This window comes from Brachionichthys hirsutus, chromosome 21, assembly GCF_040956055.1.
Source record: "Brachionichthys hirsutus isolate HB-005 chromosome 21, CSIRO-AGI_Bhir_v1, whole genome shotgun sequence".
Taxonomy (NCBI): Eukaryota; Metazoa; Chordata; class Actinopteri; order Lophiiformes; family Brachionichthyidae; genus Brachionichthys; species Brachionichthys hirsutus.
In genome coordinates, this window is record NC_090917.1 from 6,389,419 (window position 1) to 6,409,667 (window position 20,249).

At 44.1% G+C, this 20,249-nt stretch overlaps 3 protein-coding genes across 3 annotated transcripts; 1 reads left to right on the forward strand and 2 right to left on the reverse strand.

Annotated features, from left to right (window-relative positions):
* Window positions 1-518: 518 nt before the first annotated feature.
* On the reverse strand, window positions 519-8,707 carry usp42 (ubiquitin specific peptidase 42). The gene is made up of 17 exons (XM_068754885.1): window positions 8,467-8,707; window positions 7,573-7,779; window positions 7,308-7,418; window positions 6,708-6,807; window positions 6,106-6,173; window positions 5,929-5,999; window positions 5,722-5,804; window positions 5,510-5,621; window positions 5,136-5,276; window positions 4,940-5,040; window positions 4,625-4,781; window positions 3,867-4,535; window positions 3,693-3,772; window positions 2,589-3,614; window positions 2,213-2,484; window positions 2,060-2,119; window positions 519-532 (listed from the first exon to the last, which is right to left on the reverse strand). Exons 1-17 carry the CDS (start codon window positions 8,705-8,707, stop codon window positions 519-521), a joined length of 3,513 nt encoding a protein of 1,170 aa, XP_068610986.1.
* Window positions 8,708-10,136: 1,429 nt separating this feature from the next.
* On the reverse strand, window positions 10,137-19,843 carry eif2ak1 (eukaryotic translation initiation factor 2-alpha kinase 1). The gene is made up of 15 exons (XM_068754373.1): window positions 19,681-19,843; window positions 17,778-17,945; window positions 17,560-17,696; window positions 17,163-17,197; window positions 16,935-17,034; window positions 16,760-16,840; window positions 16,585-16,678; window positions 16,442-16,490; window positions 15,764-16,148; window positions 15,169-15,277; window positions 14,927-15,033; window positions 11,185-11,296; window positions 10,990-11,069; window positions 10,624-10,857; window positions 10,137-10,426 (listed from the first exon to the last, which is right to left on the reverse strand). Exons 1-15 carry the CDS (start codon window positions 19,841-19,843, stop codon window positions 10,328-10,330), a joined length of 1,953 nt encoding a protein of 650 aa, XP_068610474.1. The 3' UTR covers window positions 10,137-10,327.
* Window positions 11,716-15,099, forward strand: LOC137909945 (ankyrin repeat domain-containing protein 61-like). The gene is made up of 5 exons (XM_068754374.1): window positions 11,716-11,895; window positions 12,162-12,256; window positions 12,508-12,664; window positions 12,780-12,980; window positions 14,263-15,099. Exons 1-5 carry the CDS (start codon window positions 11,794-11,796, stop codon window positions 14,833-14,835), a joined length of 1,128 nt encoding a protein of 375 aa, XP_068610475.1. The 5' UTR covers window positions 11,716-11,793; the 3' UTR covers window positions 14,836-15,099.
* Window positions 19,844-20,249: the final 406 nt, after the last annotated feature.

Genomic DNA, 20,249 nt, shown 5'->3' on the forward strand with positions numbered 1-20,249 from the left:
TCACATTTGTCAGCCAATATCTCATGATCGTCACTTCACGCCCTTTGACAAACGCAAACCCGACATTTGTAATATCCTGTTACTGCAGAAAGCCTCAAGCATTTAAATCAGCTGGTCTGATTGTTAGACCTCAAGTGTCTGGATCTATTCAGCATATGCAAACAGACTGGTTTATTCTAGATTCATGTCAGGCTCAATCCTTGGATTTACGTTACATTCCCTTATTCCTTCGTTGATGGTGAAGAAGGTTGCAGGTTGAGACTCATCCGATGCGTGTGATATCCTTTTCTTAAGGGGTGACTGTATCAAACAGTCATTTCATCGATTGAAGATTCGCCCCTGTGATCAAGTCAGGTTCTTTTGTATTTATTATCTTAATATGTTTAAACGAAAGAGACAGCCCTCAATTTATATTATACATGTATGGAATATAATAATGTACATACTGTTTGTGTTTAATAGTATGTAAAGCATAATGTCTATACCAGGGCCCTTCAATTAAAATTCCCAAAAGTTGGTCAGCCCTCCTCTGCTGGGGGGACGGAGAGCAACCGGTGAGCATATGACCCTTTTTTGTAATTATACGTTTTTTTATTCCTGCTCCTGAAGTTGAATAAAAGTTAAACTAACCAGGTCTGGCTCTTTCAAAATGGAAAAGTATTGTGAATAAAGAACCTTGAACAAATGTCTTTTCCTTTCAAGAAACCCTAAATATAGAAGTGCCATTAGTTTCTGTCCCCAGGCTTTCTAGTTTGATGTCAACTGTAGTCGGACATTTATTCAAATAGAAACAAATACTAGAATCTTGTCTTTGTATACAAAACAAAAAAAGTAGAGCTAAAAAGGCCCATCAACTCACTAGTCTGAGTCTTTTCACAGATGTAAACAAATTCCTTTTTTTGAAATTAACAAATTTATTTTGAGGCTTTTAACCTCATACAATGTATAAATTCTGACATGCTAAACAAAAAATAAGAGCGTTTATCAACTCTTTCTGAAGCTAAAAACAAAAGTGACCCATACACCCGTTACTGACTTTTGTCCAGAAGAATTGTCAAAATTAAAATGCAATTTTTTTCAAATAACAAAATATACCGGTAACCCTGATACAGGATTTTCACATATAAAACTAACTGATAGTACAGTTTAAAATTAAATTCACAGTATTTTCTTATGACGCAAACTGTATTTTTTCATTAAAAGCAAACACAAATGGTCTATAGCGATGAGAAACGAGAATTTCACATTCTTTATGTGAGAAGAAAGAAAAGCATAGTCTTCTGTGAAAAAGCTTAAAAATTACAATGAATCTTAAAAAATAAAAAAAAAGAATGAAAAAATAAAAGCTGGGAAATGTCCTCAAGTCTGTCCAGGGTTAACATGGAGGTATAAATGAGCAAAGCCTTGTTCCCAGCAAAGCACTCGTCTGCCTCCGTCTCTCAGAACTCCCTCCATCGAGGGAGTTAAATCAAAGAAAAAAACACTGCCGCTCTTTAGAAACGGTGAAAACTTCACTTCGCAGCAGACGTAATACCTTACAGCTCGACACTTAGCAACACTTTCCCTTTTTGTTTCATTCTGATCTGGAGCGGGTGGATATCTGACATGGATATTAAAAAGTTTAAAAGTCCTGAGTTCCACTGAGCAGCAGTTGAGATCTTCAAGCTTTGTGTTGATAGAAGTATATATATATATTAATATTTCATATTTAAACCTTCAATGGGTGAATGTTTTTGACCATATTGAAGAGTTACGGCAAATAAATCAATGCCTTGCCTTTAAAAAAACAAACAGCTGTCAAACAGCCGATACATTCAAAATTATGTACAGTACATACAAAATGTAATTCCCATGTAGGAGCAGCACGGCAGACAGCCGTCGATGGCCGTCCTCTGCAGTTCGGTGTCCTGCTGAAACGGTGCTCATGCATCTGAAATGAGACGGAGGACGTCTCTGTATAATTTATCCGCAGAGCAATGAGCTGAAATACTTCACTCCCATCAGACAACCTTGAGAATCACTAAAGGCGCCCCCCCCCCCCCCCCCCACACACACTCACAGATATTCGAGCCACTGGAGTATCCACGGGAGTCGCCGTTCATTTGACTGTAACCGTTTCCTACGAAAAGAGGACAAACGCTTACAGACGGGAAACTCCACGGCGGTTTAAAGTGTCTGTTGGAGGACTTTGAATACGAGAAGCCTGTAATACCTGCGTGTCCGTTGAGATGGTGGTGAGCCGGCGTGTGGTCGGTGGGGTGGTTATATCTGCCGTCTGTGGGGCGGCGCTTCTTTGGAGAACAGCCAGCGTCGTGCTGAGCGTCCGCGTCATCGTGTCGGCGCTTCCCGCTCTCCCTCTCCTCGCTCCTTCCGTTCCCGTGGCTCCGAGACGCTCCTGGGCTTTGCTGCTCAGACTCGCCGCCCCACTGGCTCCTTTTCTTCTTCTTCTTTGTTTCGGTGGCTCGGTCCGATTCCAAGCTGGAGCTTCGGGAGGAAGGCAGAAAACACACCGTGAATACCGTGTGACGCACAAAAAAACGGTGAAAAATGACAAATCAAACGCACCACAGAAGCTAAACAGGACTCACCCACTCTCACGATATCGGTCTCTATCCTTTGACTTATTTCTCTTCTTGCTCTTTCTGTGTTTCGAACGATGGATGTCGGAGCTCTCCCCCCTTTTCTTGCTCAGGGGATGTGCCGTCCCCTTGCGATTCGGATCCTCCCTGTCCGGTGCCGGTCCAAACACGGAGCTACGAGCCTGAGCAAACTTTGTGGAGGTTTCTGAGCCGGCGGCAGGCGAGGAATTCTCCTCCTTCGAGGAATAATGGTCCCTATCCCGGCCATTGCACTTTTCCTTCATCAGCCGGAATTCTCTGCCATCATCCTTCCACCTCCAGGGAATGCGAGACTCTCCGTGAGGGGGGTAACCCCGCCCGCTCTGCTCATGCCCCCTATGCTCTCTGGAGCGGGGATGGTGATAGTGGCGGTAGTGGCGGGGGCTCCTGTCACGATCGCGTTCCCTTGAGTGATGAAAGTTCCCCTCCCGGCGACGCTCAAACTCCCAATCCCGGCGAGGGAAGTGGTTCCTGCGTGAGCGATGGTCTCTGTAGTCCTGTCTGTAACGATAACGCTCGCTGTCCCCGTTGTGTCGTCCTCGGTCTCTGCTCCAGTCAGAGTGCAATCCGTCTCGGGAAGATTGTCCTTCGCTGCTTCTCGGACTGGACTTGAACCGGCGCTGCTCTTTAGCATCTGCGCACGCTTCAGTCATCTCCGAGAGCTGATTGGGCCGTGGCAGATCCGCCGCTTCCTCCCCACCTCTGCCGCTCTGCAGCGGAGCTGCGGGGGCCCCGTCGGTGTTTCGTGAATGGTCACGCGGCGGGGGCGAAGCCACAACGGCATTACCGTTACATGAGGAGGAGGGCGCAGATTCTGGAGCCGTGGCTGGGTGGACGTTTTTCACAGGGGGGGCTGGAGGAGGAGCACTCGCAGCGGAGGACGCTGCATTATGAGGCGGCCGTTTAGCTTCCGCGTTAGCCCGCGAGTCCCCGGCAGCGGGATGCAGGCTCTGAGGAGCAGCAGCCGGGGATGTGGCAGAGTTATGATCCTCTTCTCTGAAAAAGCAAAAATAATATATATACATCAACATCCATTTTGCTTTATGCAGCGCGGCGAAATGATCCTCGTCTTACTTTGCTCGGTTCGGGTCGCCGTCCTGTCCGTTAGCAACGGTTGTCACGGAGGACGACGAACTGTGATCACTGCCAGAGATCTGAGGGGCAAAAACAAGATTATTTAGACACGACACTAGTTTCCATTCAGTTATTACTCCACAAAATAGCAAAAACACAAAGCGTTGGATTTACTTCATCGGGGTCGTTGTGTCCATTCGCTCGGTGGTGTCCACAATGATGCCCGTTTTGACTGGCGCTAGAGACGCCGTTAGCTGGTCCGTTTAATCTGTCGCCACTGTGGAACGCTCCTGGTTCTCCTCCGGCGGCCTGAGGAGGTTCGTCAAGCACCTCTCCAGTTCCGTCTCCGTTAACGCGAGACTTGGCCAGAGAGCCTTTATCCAGAATGCCGGCGTTCTCCTGATCCGACTCCTCGGAGGACTCTTGGCTGTAAGGCACCAAGAAGGACGCGCCGTTCCCTCCACGGTGGCGACCCCCTCCGTTGCTGCACGGTGTGCCGTTAACATGATTTAGCTGACGTGGAACAAAGCGAACGTCTGAGGTAGACCTTGAGGAGGGCAAAGAGCTGGAGGAGGAGCTGTTGCTCGGAGAGGTCGACTGGCTGGAAGAAGAAGAGGAGGAGGAGGAGGAGGACGACGACGACGGACGGCTCTGTTTGCTTTGCCCAATGAAGAATGAAAGCTTCTGGCGTTTGTCTTGAGCTGGGATCATTGTGGGTTGGCTGACAGAGTGGGAGACGGATGAAGGAGCTAGCCCGTGGCTAGCTTTCCCCACAGCAGTGCTGGGTTTGGAACTAGAAGAATAGTCCCTTTGAGATCCATTCCCGTTAACATGGAGAGGATTCTGATGTAAAAACAAAACAGGCAACCCACGAGTGTTACTCAAGCCCCGGGTAAAATGGATCATATTAAATATAGAACTATCTGCCGTACCTTAGCCATGTGAGGAGGAAGCTGGGGGCCGATGAAGCCGATGTTGTTGTGGTGCACGGTGGCGTTGATGCGTGGCGTCGCCACAGGCCGCGGCGATGACTGACCGGGAACGCCCGCATTATGGCTGTGATCGCCCGTTTTCTTCCCGTCGCTGGATCTAGTGACACAAGAGGAAGGAATGGTAGCGATGGAAAGCGTTTAAATGCGGGTGGCTCCTCTCTAGTGTCAGCTAGTCACCATCACTAAGCGATCATTAACTCCCGTTCTTCATTATGGGAATAAAATAAGCGACGCTTTAAAAAAAGATCGACTTACTTGACGTAGAAAAGGACATAGGCCTGCTGGTTCAGGACAGACTTGATGTCACTGACGGACACGGAGGAGTCATTCATCTGATACCACTGCCCGTTGCTAGCCTGAGAGACACAGGTCGACATGCCGGTTCGGAATTAAAGCGCGGTTTCCAGCTTTCAATTAAATCGGAGCAGCGGATCCCGAGCAGAATCAGTACCTTAATATAGCAGAAGTAGTGTCCAGCATGACAGCTGAATCCAGAGTGGACCAGCACGCCGTAGAGCCCGTAGAGCTGGGGCTCCCCTTGAGACTGAGACATGAAGGGTCGCAGGTTCAGGAACTCTGGATATTTCACATCCTGAAAGACCAGAACAGACGTTGGTTAATCGTCAAAATTACAGTGAAATATTCTCTTCACTTAAATACAACGTGAGGAATCGCTGTTTGTGTGCAAGTCATTATTCCTTTGATGACGAGCAGGACATCGAACTTGACTTGTGAGTTACTGGGGCCTGAAGCTGGTCAAATATGGTACACATTTGTATGTGTGACCCATTTATTGATATTATGGTCTGTACACGTCATCGGTACCTTTGTGATTTTGCCTCCGCTGAAGTTTGCAAAGCGCTTAAGAGAGAGCGTGAGCACATTGGCGCTGCGGTGGACGGTAAATCTTTTTGAAGCCGTGACCAATTTTTTGCATCTAAAAAAGGAAACAAATATTTAGTCAGTCAGTAATTAGATGAAGAAAGAACTCTCTTGTTATTTTCACCGTTTTATCTTTATCCTGCAGAACGACTTACTTGCTGCATTTGTAGGCATTATCTCCGTCCAGCTGTTCTGGCTTGACAAACTGCTCCAGAGCCTTGGAGATACTCGGTGCCATCTGCACGGACACAAAAATCAGCTTTACTTCTGTTTTGAAGAGCCTTTGCCAAAATGTATATTTGTTGCACATTCAGTGGTTGTTTTCAACAACCCACAGCTAAAAACAAGCATAATTATTTCACCTTAATCTCCAGGGGAATATCCAGAAAAGGGTCAAATGTATCAGAAACCGCTTTGCAGTTTAAACACTTCACTGAAAAAGGAAAATTATGGTCACAAAACAGTGTCGAAAAACTATAAAATACCTAAAAACAAACAGTGACATGGCTTCATATAAAACAATTAACACTATAAGTTACCTCTGGATCTTAGGTGGCCACCGAACACCTGATGGATGAACGTGGTCGCCTGCATTTGTCTCTCTAATCTGTAGAAAAGATCAAAATGAGAATGTAAAACACAAAGAACGAAGACACTAGTTTGTTGACCTGTTACTTGAAACCTACATTTTGTCTGTGACCTACTTGGTAATGGGTATACATTCCTGAGGTACATTTCAGCAGTAATGAATAAATAAAATAAAGTCACACATGTTTGCACTGGACACCCTTTGCTTTCAAGCAACAACATTTAGATTGGTCTGCCTAGTCCAGGCTCCGCACCGTGGCCGACCAGCCCCAACTCGGTGGAATTCCCTCCCCGATCAATTGAGAGCACCTCGGCCAATTCATGCTTTAAAAACTGGACTTAAAACCTACCTTTTTAGAAAATCATTTCCTTAATTCCTTAGGTCTATGCTGATAACGTATTTGTTTTAATGCCTGGCCTATTTCTGTTTTTATATGATGCTTACTTTGTTTTCTTTCACCACGTGGCACTTTTGAGATTCCGTGGAATATAAAGCTCGTTATAAATAAAATGTATTATTTTTTATTAGCCGATGATCTTCACTAATACTTACTTGGTTCCGGGTAAGCAGGACTTTTGCATAGCATCCACTGTGTAACGCAGAAACTCATGAGCATCCTCCTGGCTTCCATAGCGGAAGTGCTTTCCGATCCCTGTGTTGAGAGGGGGGGGGGGGGGGGAATCACATAAGCCATAAAAGAGTAAGAAACAGTCAAACCTTTACCACTTTGATGATTACCCACCGACATAATTTAGTGTGCTCCATAAACCACAGCTGGAGACCACATTTGACGAATCCCAACCGATAATGACTGAGTGGAAAACGCTTCCGGAAGTCTTCAATGGTAAACAGCGGATAGCAAGAACCGCTAGTTTAAAATGAGACTCCGGGCAAGTTCAGTCATCTTTGATTCCATATGAATATCATAGCAAGCAAATCAAAACAGGCAAACGTTCAGACAAAGTTGTCGCCGAGTGAGCTCGTGTGATCATGAACTAGAAACAATAAGCACATGCACATAACGTGCGCACAACAATGTTCAGCTGTAACTTGTTTGATTTTGGCACTTTAATTTAGAAAGACCACATTTTATATGCACCTGAAGTGGTCAAAGAGAACAACGCCAGCGGTTTAGCTGTGCAGGCCACTTACGTTTTAGCTCATCGAGTACGCCAACGGGCTTAATGACATTCCCAGAGTTGCCGAAAACCTGAATGATGTGGTTCTGCATGGTGCACATCATACAGAATCCTGGCTCGTGACCTGCAGCAGGAGACAAGAGGGACCCGAACAAAAGGAGAAACGCTTGAATCGGGCAAGAAAACAACTCAGACGATGCTGCAATGACTCAGGATGACGAGATAATTATTGCATGACCGTAGAAGGTTGCTGGAATGAACACCAAACTTAATCTTACATGTTTTGGAGTGCTCCCGTGTCAGCATGTAGTTTGCAAATGGAGGTGTGTAGGTGAGACACTGTAGAGCCGAGTTGAGGAAGCACGTGTTCCCCATGTTCTGCAGGCCTGCACCGATGCGGTGAACCTGGCTCCACTTTAGGTTGAGCCTCTCTGAAGGGAAGAGGACCTTCTGGGGCAAGTCAAAGCCGTCATCACTGCTTATAACTGGACACAGAGAGCAAAGAGAATTATTACCGATATCAGAATCGACGCAGACGTGGTGTGAGCATCCTCCTGGCTTCCCAAACGCATCCTCTGAACACGCAGGCCTACAGACGTCTCACGGTAGCTTTTAGCGCGCTCCGTATTCAACGCGTGACCGTCGTGGTCGTACGTCGTGTGATTTCTTTAATATTTTATGTCGAGGAAAACGTGGTCGGACGAATATGTACAACATGGATTCACAAGCATCGCTGAACGTGATGGAGTCAGCGTCCCATCAGCATGTTTTATTTTTTATTTTTTTTACTGAAAGATATTGCACAACAAGTCAATACAAAACATTAAACAAAATAAAACTAAATACAATAAGCCCTCCAGGGGGAGTATCTGCATGACTTCAACGCCGAGTTGAGCAGCTCTAGTCTCGCACCGGCAAAAATTAAGGAAGACTTTTTGAAGCAACATGGAGATGAAGAATTGTTATTGCTAAAGAAACACTGGAATGTTTTATATAATTTGTTACAACATATCTTTGTGAGCAATCCTTTGAGGACGCCGGACATAAACGCTAAGAAAAGGAACAGACTTTGCTGTGAACATGACACGAGAGCGGCACCACGGTGAAGCCACGCATCCGAACCGGTCCCACACGCACGATAAGAAACGGCTGATAAAAGCCTTTGCTCCCACCTCGCTCCTTGGGCCAGTCCATGGCGGAGGGCGTGCTGTTGTACACTACAGCTCCAGGCGTTGGGCCCACGCAGGCCGCCGGATCATTCAGCCGGGTGGAATCACAGGGCACGGTGGGACCGGCCGTCCAGCTGCTGCAGCAGGTGCCGTCCATCCTCACGTCTCCACTGCTGAAGGGCGATCGCTTACATCCGACTGACTCGTGGTCAGACTTTTCTGAAGATCTGTCAACTATTGTCATCGTTCATAGCTGTATGATAGGAAGAAACACAAAGGCATATTTATTGGCTAAAATAACATGTATGACGTTTCTTTTGGTGTTGCTTACCATGTATAATACATTGATATACGACTAAATCACGACAACCAAATGCAATCAATCAATCGTATTAAGGGTTTTCCTCAGTGAAGAACCGAAGAGAGCCAGTTGTAGGAGAGTAACGCCTTCAAAGTCGCTTTGTTCTTTCAGTTGGGAGAAACACATTTTTGAAGCTCCACTGACTGCAATGTTACAGAAAATTTCAAAGTGATCCATAAGCCAGGATCTCTCCTGGATCGTCGAACTTTAATAATCTGTCCCCAACATTTTACCGAAAATTTCATGAAGATCCGGCCAGAACATTTTCAGTTATCTTGCGAACAACCGGACGTTAAAATAAACCGGTGATCACATAAACACCCCCCCCCCGCCCGGGCGGAGGTAACAAGTACTAAGCACCAAATATTAAACTATCACATCGACACCAAGCTAAAAACTCACGAGGGGGCACATCCGAATCGGAAGCTGGTGTCCCTCCCACGTCCGCCCGGGCAGACCGGCTCACGTTGGCTAACGGACGGTTGCTGCTAGGCCGCTAAATCTGCTTTTAACACGAATTAAACGTTCGCCGGTCCCCGCAGGAGAGGACATAAGCGATCGAAAACACACCTTCCTCGTCGAAGACTACCCGAACATGTGTTTGGCGCGAGCGGCTTGTAACCCATGGAAACGGACAACAGAACCATTTCAAATGTGGGCTGCAGAGTCGCTCGTGCGGCATTGCGGAGGCTAACGCTAGCAGCTAGCTCGGTACGATGAATGCAGAATGACATGGCGGAGACTGAGATAACGATTAACTTATTTATTCCTAACGACTCCATTGTCAAGCTTCAGATGATATATTTAATTTAACCGATTTAATTTAATTTAGCCCACGCAGCGGGACGTTTCACGAGCGACTCGGGAGGTTCGACCCTCACCTACGACGCTCCGACATGACAGAGAGCCGGTGTAAGGCTACTACAAACAATCCCAGCGGCCCATGCCGCTCAAAATGTCACCGATTCACAACTAAGATGTCGCTTCACGGGACGGGAAGAATCACACGTACCTGAAACGTCTCACAAATACGTTACTCGCGGTTGTAAATACATTCCTTATTTCCAGCGGGTGTCCGGCGGTGAACAATGACGTAGCTAATTGCCTCACGGGTACATCCGGGTACTTGCGCTAAAACGAGGTTTCTGATTGGTTAAGGCGGTCGTTTTGAAGGAGAAGCGTTTCGAGGAAGATCCGTCGCGTGTATAATCCCTCTGAGCTTTGTGTACCAGATGTACAACCAATTTAAAGGCAATTTAAAGAAAATCTCCATTGATCAGAGACTACTTAGAAAACCCACAACACATGGTAGAATATGGGTTTATTGAACAGCTGTTTAAAGATAAATAATTCCACTAACATCCAGTTGTACAAGAGGCACTCTTTTGCTTACTTACACACATATACTCTCCCACATATTCCATGTAAACAAAACAAAGTGCAAAAGTAAAAAATAAAGTTTTCACAGTCTGTGAGCAGTTTAAATTTTAAGGCTCTGATTTGCTATGACTCTTCTGAACTACTAGGCTGAGTGATCTGCCTTCTCAGCTGCACAAGCTCTTCTTCCAGCTCTTCAACCCTTCTCTGCAAACCATAGATTACCTGAAATAGAAAAAAAACTATTCTTGAAATTGCCTGGGAGTTATTGTTAGGAAATTCACTGCAGATAAAATGTAACCACTTTGCTAGTAAAACCAAAATAATCCAATTCTAAATGGGAAACAACAATCACTTCTGGGTAATACTTCATAGATAGCTGTCATCATTTTAGAGCTAAATTATATCTATACATGACTTACTTTGTCTTTACAATAGAACAGTTCACTCTGTAGAAGCTCGCTGGCCGTGGGCCGAACACCTGGATCTTTACTTGTCAGCTTCATGATGTACTTGGCCAGAATTGGCCATTTGTTAGAGAACGATTCTGGGATTTTCCCCTCTCTCAGGTCCCCAAGTATCCGGATCCTTTCCATCTCTGTCCCAAAGGGGTGGAACAGCTCAAGAGCCACCACCCCAATACTGTACATGTCTGACTGGAAGAGCCGCAACAATAGAAACAAAAGCCATGATAATGAAGACTAACGACAAACCTTACATGAAAATGCGTCCTATTACATAAACAACTGGGCAAAGGTTAGCATAACATCGATGTTATTTGTGTTTACCTTTGAATCATAATGCGAGTCCTTCAGTTGTTCCGGTGCAGCATATACAAATGTGCCGACGCCGGTGGTGTGTGAACAGTCTGCAAAAAGAATCCACAGATGTGACCTTAAAGTAAATGGCACCATCTTCTGGTGATTCTTTGAGGTTCTGTGCCACAAAAATAAAACACGTGAAGATGTGCAGAAATACATTACCACTTGGAGAGGTAGTACTTTTATGGGCATCCATTATTAAATCCCTACAGGCCAAACCGAAGTCCCCAATTCGAACATAGCAGTCATGACCGTGGAGGAAAATGTTCCTTGGCTGCCGAGAAAGACAAAGTTATTGCAGACAGTTTAAAATGTCAAGACGTCAAAGATTTATGCATTTCAGATAAAAGTTCTCTACCGTATACACAACAATAATATATACAGTACTGTATGACTAAAACAAAACTTACAAGGGTGAGGGGTGTCACTAGTCCCATTGACTGGCCCCTCACCCAACAGGAAGTTACCCAGAAGGATACATCAAACAAGCACCTCTCAAACATTCATGACGAAATCAAACTGACTGAAAAAAACCACACAAGTTTGAGTTCCCTCTACCAGAGTGTAAGTTGGCAAGCATGCCTACGCCAAGTCACCGCGTGCTTCCTCAAACAAGAAGAACCAGCTTTCTACCGCCACACTCCTTGAACAAAATTAAATACAGACAGCAGTGACAGGCAGTGGATGGTCATGTTGGAGGAGAGCGGGGGACGCCGGGAGACGAGCTGTAACGTCACGAAGTTTCACAACAATGAATTCCGTACTGCGATTATGGATGAAGATTTGGGACGGATACAAGAGCTGTCAAAAATGTACGGCAGCAACTGTCGCATCCAGATGAAATGTGGGGCGCTCGGTGAAGATTCGTGGAAGGTGAGAGTAAAAATGCAACGAGAAACAACTCGATACAGAACATGTAGAACGCTAGCTAAAATTTGTCACATTGGCAGAAAAAGGGCATCTTGTACACGAAACACAGACGACGACGACAAAGTCAGTATTTACTCGTAAATATAATGCTGATGCTCCAATTGAATTCAAGATTTGAAAATAAGACAAAAGACTTCTCGTCGAGTGAAACTGCGCACCATTAGTTTTTACACTTCCAGTTTGTCATGTCTCGTCATGTCTCGCCTCAGGGCTTCGCCATGCCTCCCCTTCATCTGGCTGCCTCTTACAGAAGAGTTAAGAGCATGCAGAGCCTGCTATCGGCAGGAGCAGATCCCGAAACAAGGTCCTGGCAAACAGACACCGGGATAACCATGTTGTCACGCGAGCTTCTGATCCCAAAAATATAAACATAAACGAGTTGTTGAAATTGATTAATGACAGCTGACCTTGCTCATTTACTTCCTGAAAGAAACATGCCCGTGCACAGGAAGAGTTTCAAATGTGATGATTGGGAAACTTCCTGTTACGAATGCGAAGCGACACAAGTCAGTCTGCACCTGCGCTAGTCTCAATGTGTGTCCCCCTCCATCACAGAGACCGGCTCGGACAAACCACTCTGCACTTGCTGGTAACCAACTGGCCAATTGTCTTGACTACGAAACCAGGATCTGCAGCCGGGACGGCTGCGTACACACAGGCAGAGGCTTGTCTGCGGCTCCTCTGCGAGCACGGCGCTAGCGTCAACGCAGAGGTGAAAAGACTTTCGTCTAGCCGATCAATAAATGTTTGTGATGTTTATGGGTAAAATATTTGCAAAGTTCCCCCTCATGCTTTGCCTCAGGTAGTGTCGTGTGGTTTCTCCGCAGGTGGAGGGGGAGAGTCACCAGACGGCACTCCACCTATCGGTGCGCCATGCGGCTCTGTCTGCTGTCCACATTCTCACCAGCTATGGTGCTGCTGCTAACGCTGCCGACAGCAGCGGGATGACGCCCCTGCACATGGCTGCTGGGATCCTCCGTAAAGACATGATAGCCAGCTTGATCGCGGGGGGAGCAGATCCCAACATGGTTTGTGTTGTTCCTTGCTTTTTTTTTTCTTGCTTAATTTAAAAAGATGAAACACAGACGACCCTTTCACAAATAGTCATTCTGGTGTGGTGAAAGCAATCCTGTAATTCGCCTTAAATAATGACTGCCGTTAAATTGCACGACTTAAAAAGACACCTAAACACTTTTCTTCCTACAGCAGAGCTGTTATTTAAAAAGCTACATAACATTCTCACCGAAAACGAAAATATCCCACAAAAAAACTTTCAGCCAAAATAAGTGTGTTCCCATTCTACAGATTAAAAAAAACAGTGGCATAGTATTTGCCATTATACTATATAATAACAGGTAAATAGTGTAAGAAGTATTTTAGTAATGTAGCATTATTACGAGCGGTTAGCACCCGAGCATGCCCACGAAAAAGCCAGAGCAGAGGGAAGACAGTCCAATATAATCAGCTAACGCAATGCACAGGCTGGCTTCATACAACTAAACACGTGGCTACATGCTACATGCTAGTTTGTATGTTCGTTGTAATGAATTTGAAAGACGTATAATAATCATAAATCCCACTAACAACATTATAGTGTGTGTTAAAATGTGAAGACAGTTTTTCATTTATAGTTTTATTGTAAGTGGTTGTTTGATAATGCATTGCCATACTTGATACAGAAATTATTCTTGTTTAATTAGATTTTTTACAGTGTTTGGCTTCACTCAGGTGTTTTATTTATTTTTATTTGCGCTTGTGAAACTCAATACTAATGAGTGTGCAGTTCAAAATAAATATTTTGCAAGCATTAACATTTGTTTGTTTTATACCTCTTAAAAATATACCGAAACGCTTCAATGTATTTTTATCCGATTACTCGCTTAATCAAATTAATTAATTGATAGCTGCAGCCCTAATAAAAACACTGCCCACCAAGTTTAATTTTGTGTTGACTGGATATCATCTTGCAACAAATTATTAATAAGAAATGCAGCATGAGAGTATTTTGCCTCGACCTTGCAGGACGCTATTTGATGATGGCGTTGGCAAACTCTCTGCCCACGTCGTCAGCAGCACTAAAGGAGGAACCCTCAATTAACACCACATTCACCTGAAAACACAATGTCACCCCTTACACAGGAACACGCAACTTAAAGAAGGAATGATCTTCACTAATTCACATCCAAAGATGTTCTGTGCAAAGAACTCCATATTGTGGCACCCAGCTGTGCTCTCACTTCACTTTCAGAATTCTTAATCCAGTTCTACATCTGTCATTGAATTAAACTAAATCCTTGACTATTTTTCAAGGGTGTGAAGCAGTCTGGGAACCGTCCTCTGCACATGGCTGTTGTGGCACTGGCTATGAAGAACAATAAATCCCTGTCAGATGGCAAAGGCTGCATCCGCGAGTTGCTTCAGCACGGGGCTGAGGTCGATGCCCTGAACAAAGCTGGGATCACACCTTTACATGAGGCGTGCAGCATGGCCAGCAAGGAGCTGGTGGACCTGCTGCTCAGCCATGGAGCCGACATCAATAAGCCGAGCGAAGCGGGAGAGAGTTGCCTGTTCCTGTTCCTGAACCGCAGGCAAAATGTAAGGAACGGGTCCCTATTGTTGAAACTGTTCAGTTTGACCTACCCGGTCACAGTCTACAATAACGAAGGACACCTACCCTCGACCTTGATGCTACCGTGTTTCTTTAAACAGAGAGACCAGTTACTAGAACTCATTATGCAGCCACGGAGGCTTCAGGATATTTGTAAGGTTGCCATTTATCTAAAACATAACCCAGACAAGAGAGAAGAGCTGAGAAAGATCTTGCCAGAGAAGGTATATGACTTTGTATTTCACTACTGGGAGAATGTACAGATTTCTTTTTGACAGACTGTAAAGAGGACATTTAACGAAACTATTCTTATTTAATACTTTTGTGCAAACGCTAAATGCATGTGAAAAAACAAAAGCACCGTACCTTCAGGTCCCTGTGCATAATTCCCCTGGAGTGAATGTACGCCACTCCTTCAACTATCTTTCTCAGCAGGCTGAGCGTTTGTTCAGCATCGACACATCCATAAGGACCTGAAAATAAATAAAAAAATATTGATTTTGATGTATTTCAGTATGTTTACAGACCAGATGTGAAAAGCACAGTCAGAATAAACTAATTCTGTAATTTTCTAATGTGTAATAATGAGATGAATGGTTCATAATTACATGCTGAGGCTTTCTCTTCTTTGGGCTTCGTGTTCCTGTCAGAGATCCAGTCTTTCAGTGACCGCTCACACAGCTGCATCTGAATGTAGAGCATCAGGTGGAACTGCACCTGCAGAAACGGACAAACCGTGACCGAAGGAAAACCTTTTCGCAATATATTTCCATGTCATTTAAAGGTCCCATATTATGAAAAACACACTTTTCCCATGTTTCTACACTATTATGGAGGGTTTATGTCATTATCAACCCAAAAACAGCTAAATAAACCATCAAGAGAATCCTACGTAGTTCTGTAATCAAGTACAGAAACGCTTCTGGAAGAAATCTCTCTTCCTGAGGTCACGGTACAAAAACGTGCACAAGACGTGTGTGCACATGCATGCAATGAATTTTGTTTAGTTTTTGTTTTCAGAGGCTTTTCTGACAGAGCTGTTTGAGACAGAAAAGAGGGACGCTGTCCTGCAGCATCTGTTTGCTATTTTGACCAAAGACTGTCACAGATATTTCATATAAGTGTCTGGAAACTGCATTAACTTGTGGAAAAAGAGTATAATATGGGATCTTTTAATTGATATGTCTGTGTTTAAGCACCTACCTCTTTTGAAGGCTTTGTTATGCAGACGTCAGGCCACTGTGGACCTTCCTTGTTGACGTGGGAGTTGTTGTTCAGCTCCATGCTGCTCCTGCTTGACTGCTCCTCTATCAGTGCTGGACTGTCCCAGCCCGAGGCAGGACATTTGGAGCTCTTCGTGGGTTCCTGGCGCCCAAGGAACACACAAGGGACATAGTTCTTGGGGATGCCGCGCATCGTCTTGGGGCACACCACCTGGCCTTTCTCGTGGGTTGGAACCAACGCCTGTATGGCTGCGGTTTCTGTTAAGGGTCCGTTGGTGCTTGGGGCAGCATCTGTCGGCAGCTGGCTGAGGCTTTGAAAAACCACTGAGGAGCTGCTGCCTTTGCTCTCAGGGCTCTCATCAGAGCTGTGAATGAAAACCCCCTGATATTTAATAGTTACTATTACTGCATCTAAACAGTGCAGGATATTTTTTGCCACAACATGATATCAATAGAATTAGCATAATTTTAATACTATGTTTTTCACAGAATAAAAATAATTTTAAAGGCGAGTTGGAAAAAAAAAAGAGGTATCGCTGTAAAATGTGTCCATTTACTCGATTCAAAGTTTTGTTATTTTATTTGAATAATTGCATATTAAAATGTCTATTAGAATCATTACTAATAATGGATAACAGCAATTTACATTAAGTCTTACCTGTCTTGTGGTCCAAGTGATTCCAGCGCAGGAAGGAGAGACTCACGATCTATAAAATAAGTGTTTATCACATCAGGATTGTCTTAAATAAAACCCACCAGTGTTATTGCTCACAGAACTCCTTGAAGAGTAACTCCACTCACGTGCTGCAGGCTGAACGTGTTCCATCCATGCAGTGTGATAGCCAACAACACTTGCGTGCTGCAGGCTGGACAACATTTTGACTTCCCTGAGGACCTACAGCAAAATAAAAATACTGTAAAACATTTAGCAATCTCTGTATTTAGGAGTAAAAAAGACACAACATTGACGACCAACCTTCATGCAGTCATCCTTTGAGACTTTTTTGATAAGAATTTTCTTCACAGCATAAAACTGTCCATCCAGTTTGTTCACAACCTGCAAGGCGGCATCAGAGATAACGTGGGTTTAATCAATTCATTGTTTCCATAAGAGGAATTCAAATAATGTGGAGTAGAGCAGAGTAACATACCTTAAAAACATTTCCATATGACCCTTTTCCAAGTCTACTTATTTCTTCAAATTCACTAATATACCGGGAAGTCTGTGCTTGAAAAAGTCCCTCTTTTGGCCTGTAAGAGAAGTAGAAACAAATAAAATACACATTAAAATACACATCTCCCCTGGAATCTAGTTTGCAGTTGGCAGCAACAATAGTATTTGAAACTCAGCATTAAGAACTGCTCAAAATTCAAACTACCTCGTGGCAGGGACGTTTGTTCCGAGTCGTTGCCCCTGCAAAATGAAAAGAGGTCTTTGATGAATACTCATATCCCAGGAGTGGACCTCATAGATAAGTGTTTCCTGTTTCCATAAAAACAACAAAACCATCCAAGTTTGTTCTTACTCAGATGTGTACTTTGGTGACTTGTGTTTTTGGGAGTCCCAGGTAATTTATAATTACCCAATAAATCCATATAAATACAGAGGAGTATAAGTTGTGTAACTTCCCCACACAGGCCACAGGATGTCATTCAAAATCTTAATTTGCAAATAAAATACAACTAATGTGATTCATGAATGAAATCCATGATCTAAACATCAAATACAACAGCAAGCCGAACTCTACATGGAAGAAATAGTGGTGATCCAGTTACCTGTGGATACACTGAGGAGCTGGCAGCACGAAGCAGCTCAGTGAAGGCCTGGTTGTGCTGGAACCGGATGGTGCTGAACTCGTCGCTTATGGCCAAAGGCGAAAGGAGATTCATGGCAGCTAACTGCTGTCCAATGACTGCCAGAGAGACAGTCGCGGTGTCAGAACGTGAACCATGCGCTAACAGCTTTTGAAGTAGATGCCAGCCTCGACCAATACCTTTAAACAGCGTGCGTGAGCGGGCCGGGTTGCTTTCGTACACGAAGCACAGGTGCTCCAGCAGTGACCCCAGGAGGAGGTGGTTGGGGATCGCTGAAGCAAACTCCTGGATGGATAAGTAGCTCCTGCCGTTCATCAACACCTGGCGGTTATCGCCTGTGTCTGAAGCTGGAGCGTAGAAAAGACAAAAAAGCAAAAGGTAAAACAGGAAGCAGCGGATTTAAATGCGTTTAAATTCTCCTGAAATAGTTTCAAAAAAGACGACGCACACTTTTGATTGTATTAGGCTTTTTTAAACTGACGCAAGTCTTACCTTCTTCAATAACTTTTGCTATCATTTCAACAATGTTTTTGTCTCCTAGGTCCATTCTCTTGGTATGAAACCAGTCGAGATCCAACGTTAAGCAGGCAGAGCCGTACTAACGATCATTCTATTCACGCGAAAGGCTGAACTTGAGCTCATCTCACACGATGGGCGTGTGGAGCAACAAGTCTTATCTGTCTGTCCCAGTAGACGCCAGCCTCCTCCACCTAACCGTACCCCTTAAACACGTGACCGAGATGAGAAACTTGGCCACTGTGCCAGAATGGGAATGGGGGGATGGTTTCATACCATTCCCTTCCTCTAATCGTACAGCAGGACCTTCATTCATGGTGCGTTTCCCCTTCTTTGTTGATCTTCAAGGCAGGACAGGCAGGCAGAACAACATAAAAAGTGCATTTCAACAGATATGCAGTGTGGTTTCATGAACAGATGCAATGGCAATCTTAACTCGACTATTAAAACGTTTAAAATGCAAGTTGGGATAAACAGCTTTGACAGACGTCCTGTAGATCAGTCATTGGAATAAAGTCTGAATAAATAATCCTGATGATGTCATTAGGGTTCATCTGGCTTTAAAAACCTGCAGGACAAACTGGGGGCACAGATTCTGAAAGCTGGTTGGTTTTAAGTGGGAGGCAGGGTTTTGTGAAAGGCATTATGTATCCTGTTGTTTTGGTTATGACCCTTGTATTTCTGGTCTTCCACACCCACAACTTCATGATTTATGCATACACCGCATCATATTGCTAAAGTTTAAACCAATTTATGAGTGTTGAGCTGTACAAAAAAAAATTCAGAAAGAAAAAAAGCACAATTATCTATAAGACATTTACAACTAACGATATAATTCTAGTCTTAGACTTTGCTCTCCGGCTTCTCCTCACCACCAAAGTCAAGCGACTCCACACAGGATAAGCAGTGAGAGAAAATGAATAAATACATGAAGTCTCATCTTACTCAGTCCAGTTTTATTCTAAAACTGCAGCCACATAACCACAATTAGAGGATGCACAGTGGCGTAGTGGGTAGCACTGTTACCCTGTCTGTGCTGCAGAGTTTTGAAGGTTCTCCTCATGTCTGTTCGCTCCATTTAAATCTGGCGGAGCTATATATATATATATTTATATGTATATATATACACACATCATATTTTGCAGTGTTAATACAAGTGAAACAAATATTCCTGAATAACTCCTTTCATCTGCATGAGCATTTACAAGCAAGGGTCTATTCTGATTCAAAGCTTTTCACCAAGCTTCATGTTTAATGTCCATCCAGTAGCTTTTAGGTGTAAAACAAAGCCTTTCTAAAAGCAGAGTGTTCAGTGCTACCTGCAGAAACTATATACAGTCCTCTCCCTCATGCTATTCATATCTGGAATGGGAGGAGAAGAGGAGAGTGTCTGCAGCCTGGGCTGTTACTCAGAGCAACAAAGTCTTTAAAGTATTTCAAATCGTGTGTTTCATCTTCGTGCCACTAGATACAATCATATTACAAAATCCAACTCAATGTCAGTAAACACTGACACCGACGTTATGGAGCACAACTAAGACCTTAAAATAAGTAAAAGCTGCTTACTGTCAAACTGGACCTCGTCGTCCTCTTCGCTTGCTAAGCTAATCAGGCTAACCTCTTGTGTCCGGGTGGGTTTAAGGTTCCGATGGAACAAATGGTGGCTGCTGCTGCTGCTGCTCGAACATTCCGACGGGAATACTCTGTTGTTAGACGCTGAATTGTACATTACTGCTCCCGAAAAAGGGGAAGGATTAAAAAATAAAAAAAAAAAAAAAAATGCTGTCAGATTTACGACAGCTAATAAATATCAACAGCGAAATGCGTCAACAAGCTTCCCAAATGTTCCGGCCTGCACTCAAGTCAAAGGGCAGCCATGATTCCGCTGTCGCAATGAAGAGCTAGGGAACCTCTAACAATGTACGTGCTTCGTAAAAGCAGAAAAATTAAATTAAAATTAACAAGATAAAGAAACGTCTCCCAGTATTACAGTATAAAATCACATTTACATTATATTAACATATTTACGTGAAGACATATACCACTAATTGCCTCCAACACAAAAAGAGATACGTATATTTTTATAAAACATGAGATAACTGCACAACGGTGCCTAACAACACGCGTGTTTTGGC

What these genes read in the sequence shown, in the direction of transcription:
- usp42 (XM_068754885.1), bottom strand. Translation starts at nt 8,707, where the DNA reads ATGACAATAGTTGACAGATCTTCAGAAAAGTCTGACCACGAGTCAGTC. An exon ending in ACGGGAGCACTCCAAAACAT is followed by an intron (nt 7,419 to 7,572) that starts GTAAGATTAAGT and finishes CTCCTGCTGCAG; the next exon opens with GTCACGAGCCAGGATTCTGT. An exon ending in TGGCCACCTAAGATCCAGAG is followed by an intron (nt 6,000 to 6,105) that starts GTAACTTATAGT and finishes TTCCTTTTTCAG; the next exon opens with TGAAGTGTTTAAACTGCAAA.
- LOC137909945 (XM_068754374.1), top strand. Translation starts at nt 11,794, where the DNA reads ATGGATGAAGATTTGGGACGGATACAAGAGCTGTCAAAAATGTACGGC. An exon ending in GGAGCAGATCCCGAAACAAG is followed by an intron (nt 12,257 to 12,507) that starts GTCCTGGCAAAC and finishes CCTCCATCACAG; the next exon opens with AGACCGGCTCGGACAAACCA. An exon ending in GCGCTAGCGTCAACGCAGAG is followed by an intron (nt 12,665 to 12,779) that starts GTGAAAAGACTT and finishes GTTTCTCCGCAG; the next exon opens with GTGGAGGGGGAGAGTCACCA.
- eif2ak1 (XM_068754373.1), bottom strand. Translation starts at nt 19,843, where the DNA reads ATGTACAATTCAGCGTCTAACAACAGAGTATTCCCGTCGGAATGTTCG. An exon ending in CAAAGGATGACTGCATGAAG is followed by an intron (nt 16,679 to 16,759) that starts GTTGGTCGTCAA and finishes ATTTTGCTGTAG; the next exon opens with GTCCTCAGGGAAGTCAAAAT. An exon ending in AGAAGAGAAAGCCTCAGCAT is followed by an intron (nt 15,034 to 15,168) that starts GTAATTATGAAC and finishes ATTTATTTTCAG; the next exon opens with GTCCTTATGGATGTGTCGAT.